General features: G+C 42.2%; 1 protein-coding gene across 3 annotated transcripts in view; it reads left to right on the top strand.

The window, feature by feature from the left end:
* Positions 1–391: 391 nt before the first annotated feature.
* The window catches only part of LOC106583638 (cytosolic 10-formyltetrahydrofolate dehydrogenase), a 35783-nt gene continuing 27066 nt past the window's right edge, over positions 392–9108 (top strand). Inside the window, exons 1-7 of one of the 3 annotated variants that reach the window (XM_045705652.2) lie at positions 392–540; positions 1893–2035; positions 3981–4215; positions 4641–4806; positions 5032–5133; positions 5420–5509; positions 7070–7207. In XM_045705652.2, the coding sequence (XP_045561608.1) occupies positions 1906–2035; positions 3981–4215; positions 4641–4806; positions 5032–5133; positions 5420–5509; positions 7070–7207 (861 nt within the window). In that variant the 5' untranslated portion in view covers positions 392–540; positions 1893–1905. Of the gene's footprint in view, positions 546–1889; positions 2036–3980; positions 4216–4640; positions 4807–5031; positions 5134–5419; positions 5510–7069; positions 7208–9108 lie in introns of all 3 variants that reach the window. The other 2 variants (XM_014168046.3, XM_014168047.3) reach the window with 2 other exon arrangements.

Below are 9108 nucleotides of genomic sequence, written 5' to 3'. Positions count from 1 at the left end.
TCAATGAGAATGAAATATCTATAACTCACATTTCTATGTGAATTTGGTTGGGGTGCCCAAAAAGTTACATGTTGTAGCTTTAACTTTATTAACATTTGCAGGAGTTTATGGTAAATGGGAGTGGTAAACTAAGCTATAACCTACTGACCATTGCTCTCCTATCTTTCTGTCTCTATAACAACCTGTTTTATGGTATAGATATGAACCAATGAGGAAATTATCACATTTTAGAGACTGTCATAAACTACTGCCATGAACTATACCACAAACACTTCTCAACTGGTCTGGGAAAAGTATGGTTCCATATTAAGTTCTACTGAAAAAAAATACCATACACTGATTAAGTTTACGACCTCCCCTTGCGGCTAGACCGCCCTATCATATCACACGATTTCAACTGTTGTGTAATTCCTAATGGCTGTTACAGTCGCTCACATGCAGCAACCAGCCATCTGACATTCTCGGCCCGAAATAAAGAGTAACGGTGTCCACACGATCCCTCTCTGCACGCCAGTAGGGGAGACTTTGGCCAGCATTAAAGTAAGGTTAATGATCGTTTTTAATATTCAACTGCATATTTCTATGTGTTGAGATTCGCTATCTCGAGATTGCACAGTGCACAATGTTCTAGAATTTGACGTTTGGTTCTGGCTCGCGCGCCTAGCTTTACGTACTTGACATCGTTGTGTTTATACATTACTTTATAAAGGTTTGCAACGTTGCCAACCTGCAAGGTAGCTTGCTCACACTGTAATAAACTCATATGACGCTGTCAGAAAAGTTCTCACTTTGTGGTGTAGCAACTTTCATTTGTGTTTGCTATCGGAGAGTTTATTGCAAAAGTGAAACTTCACTGTGCATCATTTAAAAATAAATTCAAAGATTTGTTTCTGCACATTTTTTCATTGTAGGGAAGATATATTTAGGCTTTTTGCACGTAGAAGTCTAGTGTACTGTAGAGCTATGTCGATTCTATTGGTCAATCCTCCATAGGCAGAGATCTGCTCTGCAACGTGATTGGTTGAAATAAGTGCGACCCCAGTTATAAAATATGGAGAAAAAAATAAAAATTTTGAGTGAAAGTCATGTTCCAGCGGGTCACTTTTTCCTAGCCGGTGACCATCGTCGGACACTGCCTTTCAAAGTGTGTTGCATTATTGGGAAGAAAAACTAATCTGATTTGCATCTACATGTGGACTGTATGAACTTTACAAAAATCGTGTGTTAGTCATGAAGTTTTGATTGCAGTCCACTGCAAGTTTCTGCAGTTGCTATTCACCAACTTCATCCTGCAACCATAGCCTGCATTGGATAAACATGATAAAAGACATGACTGAAACAAGAACCAACTTTGTCACAATTTGTGTATCCAGATGCAGTAGATTTACAAATAAATGAATGTGATATGAGTCTTTCTCTCACCAATTGATTGTACAATGTACACACATATATGTTCAGTTTGTGAGTGTGATATGGGGGTTGGAGACATTATAAAGAACAGCTTGTATAAATAATGGCAACACTGCCATATTGATCTGAGCCTTGCTGTTGGAAAACCACATCAGTGTCTGACTTTCGGCTGTCGCAGTTGAACCGCCAACGAATTGAATCCTCTACATTCGTCTACAGTCGGTTGCTTGAGCCTTACCATTCAAACGCGCCCACTGTCAACCACTTTTCATGACCTTACTAACAAATGGATCTGATATTTGATGATCTATTTGCCTGATTTTACACAAATGAAAATGGAAAACTTCTGGATAACATAAATATAATTTGGTTATTTTGAAATTGATCATATTCAAATGCTTCTGTTATAAATCTCGAGAAGTGCTTGAAAGTAAAATGCTCTTTTGCTGTTTTTCTGTGGTGTTGCCTTTTTGTGCCAGTAGTTTGTGATTGCTCATGATGAGGATAGCTGTGATTGGTCAGAGTGTTTTTGGCCTGGAGGTGTACAAGGAGTTGAGGAAGGAGGGCCACACCATCGTTGGAGTGTTCACTATACCCGACAAGGATGGCAAAGCCGACCCTCTAGGTGAGCAGGCATGACAGCACCTTTTTTCCTCAGCAATAACAAGACCCTCTGTCTCTACACTGCTATAATACAAAATTAATTTGCATATGAAACACAAAAGAGAGATATTCTCATAGTGGTGGGAGTCTTACTTTTTCCTGAAGGACATTTTACTTGGATATCAAGAACCCGCTCAAAGCCTGGATAAACAGTATGCATATTGAATTTTCTACCCTTTTCTATCAGGTTTTGTCCTCACACCAGAGTACATAAAGTAAACCAAAGACTACACAGAGAACACATATTGTGAGGGCAAACATAATATAATCTTTTTAATGTCAAGTGAACACATTATCAGTCAAAGAACAGTCCTGTCCCAAACAAGAACAGTCCTGTCCCAAACTATAAGAAAATCAATGGGTTCTTCTTAACATGTTGAAAGGAAACAGGGGCCTTGATCATATCAACCTAACACTGATAGAAGTTGTGCCTGTTGTTCACCCCAGACCAAAGTAGACATTAGATACATTCCACTAGGCACACACTGGTTGAATCAACGTTGTTTCCACAAAATTTTAATTAAATTACATTGAACCAATGTGGAAGAGACATTGTGCCCAGTGGGATCACACCAATCCTTTCCCCCATGTCCTCTGTCCTCAATGCATTTTCTTAATCAAAATAAACAAGTATCAACATACAGTCTGCCCATGGTAATTACCATTTACATTTGGCTCTATTGAAAATGTTGATGCCTACAGCCAGCCTGTGAAATTCCCCCTACCGAAAAGGAGCCAAGGGCCCTGTTTGAATACATTAAATATGTGTCCCTTGATGTAGCCTGATCTGACATGACTGACTTTGTGAACTCTATTCAGTGGCATACTTACTTTTACCTAATCAACCTGAACCAGAACCTGGGCTTGAGGAGATGATGAATATGATGGGATTTCCTCTGACACCTAGGATCCATCAATTCAAAGTCCTATTAAGCAGCTCTGCAAACGTTAATGTCAAAATATCAAGTTTCTCAGAGCAACTATAGTCATTACTGCCATTACGCATGGTATGTACTTCCAAAAAAAATTCTAAATAAAATTTTGGGATACTGTAATGCTGCTGGATAAGCCGACCTGTGCATGGCAGTAATGAGTGATTTTATTGGAGGTGCGCATGCACACTTGGTTAAAAATAATAGATAATTGTTATTTTGATCTTTTTTGGAAGTACATACTGTGTGTAACGGCAGTAAGGACGACAGCTGCTTACAAAGAACTTACAAAGGGCCAAGGACAAAGGGTAATTCCATGGTAACGGAATTACACTGCGACTGATTTTTCACTTTAAACAAAAAAGACAACAACATTGATTTCAAAGTTTAACAAACCATACAACTCTATGCAAAATGACTACTTTGAACAATTTGCACAGTATAAAAAAAAAAGATCATTAAAATCTTCTGTTACCAAACTTTGCATCTGCACAGTTCTTCCTGTAAATGTGTTTTTGTAAAATGTTCTGTGGAAGTTGTTAAAACTAGTACTTGTGCATAGAGTTGTATTGTTTAGTAAATGTTGAAATCATTGTTTTTTTTGTTTGGTATACATTTTAAAGTGAAAAATATATGTCTTGGCGTAATTCCGTTTCCATGAAATTGCCCCAAACAGCCCAGTACATCACTGGAGGTACATCACATCCCTGCCATCCAGGACCTCGATATCAGGCGGTGTGAAATCAGTAAAGACTCCAACCACCCAAGCCAAGGAGTGTTCTCTCTGCTTCCGCACGGCAAGTGTTACCGGTGCATCAAGTCTGACACCAACAGGCTCCTGAACAGCTTCTATCCCCCAAGCCATAATACTTAAATAGCTAACAAAATGGCTACAGAGACTTTTTGAGTTGGCCCTTGTATTTATAATCTCTATCCACACTCACAGGACTACACACTCACACTCTACACCTACAGGCGCGGAGGCTGAGAAGGATGGCGTGAACGTCTTCAAGTTCCCACGCTGGCGCCTGAAGGGGAAAGGCATCCCGGAGGTGGTGCAGGTCTACAAGGCCACGGGGGCCGAGCTCAACGTCATGCCCTTCTGCTCCCAATTCATCCCCATGGAGGTCATCGACCACCCGGCCCACGGTTCCATCATCTATCACCCCTCCCTGCTGCCCCGACACAGGGGGGCCTCCGCCATCAACTGGTGAGTCGGTGGCTGCTTGGACAAACGGATGGATGTTGGTTGGGTGGATGGACAAACAGATGATTGGTTGGTTGGTTGGTTGGTTGGTTGGTTGGTTGGTTGGTTGGTTGGTTGGTGGGACAGTGGGTTGGTTGGTTGGTGTTTTTGGGACACTAGTGGGTTGGTTGGTGTTTTGGTTAGTTGATTTATTGATCTTGTCTCCACAGTAGGCAAAATGTTGTGTAATTTGTTTGTTTATCTGATTGATTATTGATGGCTTAGTTTGTTGGTTGACTGATTGTTTGGTTGGTTGATTTACACATGGTTAAAACATAAAGCTGCTGATTGGACAAAAGAGGTGAGAGGCTTGCATGGGTAAACTAAAAAACGTCAAGTAGCTTGAGTGTGTTAGCCTTACTTTACCCTCTCCATGGGTTTGACAACAGGACCTTGATCCACGGGGACAAGAAAGGTGGGTTCACAGTATTCTGGGCGGATGACGGACTGGACACTGGACCAATCCTGCTGCAGAGGGAGTGTGATGTGGAGCCTGATGACACTGTCAACACCATCTACAAGAGGTTCCTCTTCCCTGAGGGAGTGAAAGGCACAGTAAGTCAAAGAGATACAACAAGGCCACACTTCAGTACTCCGAGGAATGCAGAGTTTTCTCCGTCTGTCACATAGGGCCAGCCAAATCAACAAATATTGTTTGAAACAGAGTTTCATGTATGCAAAAAGAAAGTGCAGCATAGTACAACAACACATGGAGGGTGAGACCCATTCCGTACTGTTGGGAATCTTTGAGCATGTTTGTCAAGTTTACCTGGTTCACAGGTGGATGCAGTGAGGCTGATCGCAGCAGGGAATGCCCCAAAGATCGTCCAGCCAGAGGAGGGAGCCACCTATGAGGGGATTCAGAAGAAAGACAATGCCAAGGTAGGCCAAGACCCTAACTAAATTCTCTACAAACACTGCTCCTGCCATCTTGCTTCTAACCACAAGATCAGTGGACCGCTCAAGCACTACTGTAACACTATGTTTGAGATGACCTATTACATAGGACCACATATTACATACTGAGATTACATATTACATAGGACCACATATTACATATTGAGATTACATATTACATAGGACCACATATTTCCTATTGTTTGATTCAGATATGCATGTCTATGTTGATTTGAGGTAATTAGTTATTATGATTTGTGTTTTTCTGTAGATTGACTGGAACCAGTCTGCACAGGCCCTACACAACTGGATCAGAGGAAATGACAAAGTGCCTGGAGCCTGGGCAGAGGTTGATGGACAGGTAAGAATATAGTTATTTACTGATTGTATTGTTTGTTGGTTCGGTAATGACACTGTCAGCCAGCCAGCCAAAAGAACATGCTGAGAAGGATTATCACCACAGCAAGCAAGGTACTTGGAGTCAAACAGACAGGCTTGATGAGATCTTCAAGGTCAGGGCCCTCAGCAAGGCTCACAAAATAATTTTAGACCCAAGCTACCCCCTGTACCTGGACTTTGAACTATTCCCCTCTGGGTGCAAGTATAGGGCACCCCCCTGCAGAAAAAACAGCACTAAACAATCATTTTTACCAAATGTGATATCCCTTTGGGGGCGACAGGTAGCCTGGCGGGTAGGAGCGTTGGGCCAGTAACCGAAAAGTTGCTTGATCGAATCTCCGAGCTGACAAGGTAAAAATCTGTCATTCTGCCCCTGAGCAAGGCAGTTAACCCACTGTTCCTCAGGCGCCGATGATGTGGATGTTGATTAAGGCAGCCCTCCGCACCTCTCTGATTCAGAGGGGTTGGGTTAAATGTGGAAGACACATTTCAGTTGAATGCATTCAGTTGTACAACTGACTAGGTTGCCCCCTTTCCTTTCCTAAATAGCTCAAGCTAATGCCCCTATCCATTCACTGAGACCACTGTCCCTTCACTGAGACCACTATCCCTTCACTGAGACCACTATCCCTTCACTGAGACCACTATCCCTTCACTGAGACCACTATCCCTTCACTGAGACCACTATCCAGTCACTGAGACCACTATCCAGTCACTGAGACCACTATCCCTTCACTGAGACCACTATCCCGACACTGAGACCACTATCCCTTCACTGAGACCACTATCGAGTCACTGAGACCACTATCCCTTCACTGAGACCACTATCCCTTCACTGAGACCACTATCCAGTCACTGAGACCACTATCCAGTCACTGAGACCACTATCCCTTCACTGAGACCACTATCCCTTCACTGAGACCACTATCCAGTCACTGAGACCACTATCCCTTCACTGAGACCACTATCCCTTCACTGAGACCACTATCCCTTCACTGAGACCACTATCCCTTCACTGAGACCACTATCCCTTCACTGAGACCACTATCCAGTCACTGAGACCACTATCCCTTCACTGAGACCACTATCCCTTCACTGAGACCACTATCCCTTCACTGAGACCACTATCCCTTCACTGAGATCAGCAGGCTGGGATTCTTACTGTGTCTACTGTGTATACATGTCACGAATGTGTATTGTCCTTTTCTTAAACAGCATTTTGAAACAAGTACGTGATACGGCAACATATTTTCCCCAAGGGGACAATAAAGACAGTAAAGTACATGCAGAGCCAGTGGTCTAACTGTAACTGCTCCCCACCGGAGACCGGTGTTCAAATCCCTGTGTCCACCCTTCCTGTTTCTAACTGGCTAATAAAAGGTGAATCATATAGCCGTGTTCTCACCTGTTCAGTCACATCGGTGCAGATGAGGTATAGGAGAAAAGGAAAGGAGGCCAGTCTAGACTATTGAGCTCCACCCAAAGGCTGATTCCACTGTGGTCTCTCCTGTCTCTCCTCTAGAAGGTGACGTTCTACGGTTCCTCTCTACTAGACAGTGGTGCCACTGCTATTGGTCAGCCCCTGGAGATCCCTGGTGCCAGTCAACCCGGTCTGGTCACTAAGGCAGGCCTGATGCTGTTTGGCAACGACGGCAAAACGGTAGGTCGCTTAATGTTACACAAACATCATTTAAAGATTATAATTATATTACTACCACTACCAGGGATTCTTGATTGTTTTTAAAGCCTAATTTCATATTATCACAATTTCATAGGACCACAGCTTTTCCTTTGGTTGTAAGCTTTGGAAGAAGAAACATTTTTTTCAAACTTTTGGGCTATAAACATAGGTGTATGTAGCATCCCTGCATGCAGACATGCTGTACTACCTGGCCTTCAGGTCAGGGCTTTTATGGCACAGTTTGTAGTATTTGTATGTGTATTTATTATGGATCCCCATTAGCTGCTGCTTTTCCTGGGGTCCAGAAAAATTAAGGCAGTTTATACCATTTTAAAACATTACAATACATTCACAGATTTCACAACACACTGTGTGCCCTCAGGCCCCTACTCCACCACTACCACATATCTACAGTACTAAATCCATGTGTATGTATAGTGCGTATGTTATCGTATGTGTGTGTATGCATGTGTCTGTGCCAATGTTTGTGTTGCTTCACAGTCACCACTGTTCCATAAGGTGTTTTTTTTTTTAAATCTAATTTTACTGCTTTACAGTTACTTGATGTGGAATAGAGTTCCATGTAGTCATGGCTCTATGTAGTACTGTGTGCCTCCCATAGTCTGTTCTGGACTTGGGGACTGTGAAGAGACCTCTTGTTGCATGTCTTGTGGGGTATGCATGGGTTTCTGAGCTTTGCACCAGTAGTTCAAACAGACAGCTCGGGGCATTCAACATGTCAATACCTCTCATAAATAAAAGTAGTGATGAAGTCAATCTCTCCTCTACTTTCAGCCAGGAGAGATTGACATGCATATTATTAATTTTAGCTCTCTGTGTACATCCAAGGGCCAGCCGTGCTGCCCTGTTCTGAGCCAATTGCAATTTTCCTAAGTCCTTTTTTGTGGCACCTGACCACACGACTGAACAGTAGTCAAGGTGTGACAAAACTAGGGCCTGTAGAACCTGCCTTGTTGATAGTGTTGTTAAGAAGGCAGAGCATCGCTTTATTATAGACAGACTTCTCCCCACCTTAGCTACTACAGCATCAATATGTTTTGACCATGACAGTTTACAATCTAGTGTTACTCCAAGCAGTTTAGTCATCTCAACTTGCTCGATTTACATATTATTTATTACAAGATTTAGTTGAGGTTTAGAGTTTAGTGAGTGTTATGTTCCAAATGCAATGCTTTTAGTTTTGGAAATAAATAAAATAAACGTATAACTTATTCCTTGCCACCCACTCTGAAACTAACTGCAGCTCTTTGTTGTGTGTTGCAGTCATTTCAGTCATCATTGTAGTAGCTGACGTGTATAGTGTTGAGTCATCCGCATACATAGAAACTCTGGCTTTACTCAAAGTCAGTGGCATGTCGTTAGTAAAAATAGAAAAAAGCAAGGGGCCTAAACAGCTACCCTGGGGAATTCCTGATTCTAACTGGATTATATTTGATAGGCTTCCATTAAAGAACACCTTCTGTGTTCTGTTAGACAAGTAACTCTTTATCCACATTATAGCAGGGGGTGTAAAGCCGTAACACATATGTTTTTCAAGCAGCAGACTATGATCAATAATGTCAAAAGCTGCATTGAAGTCTAACAAGACAGCCCCCACAATAATTTTATCATCGATTTCTCTCAGCCAATCATCAGTCATTTGTGTAAGTGCTGTGATTGTTGAGTATCCTTCCCTATAAGCATGCTGAAATTCTGTTGTCAATTTGTTTACTGTAAAATAGCATTGTATCTGATCAAACACATTTTTTTCCAGAAGTTTACTAAGGGTTGGTAACAGGCTGATTGGTCGGCTATTTGAGCCAGTGAAGGGGGCTTTACTATTCTTGGGTAGCGGAATGACTTTAGCTTCCCTCCAGGCC

Source organism: Salmo salar, chromosome 22 (assembly GCF_965601325.2).
Source record: "Salmo salar chromosome 22, fSalSal1, whole genome shotgun sequence".
In the NCBI taxonomy this organism is placed as follows: Eukaryota; Metazoa; Chordata; class Actinopteri; order Salmoniformes; family Salmonidae; genus Salmo; species Salmo salar.
Note: the sequence above shows the minus strand (reverse complement) of the source record. Positions and strands in the feature narration are given on the sequence as shown.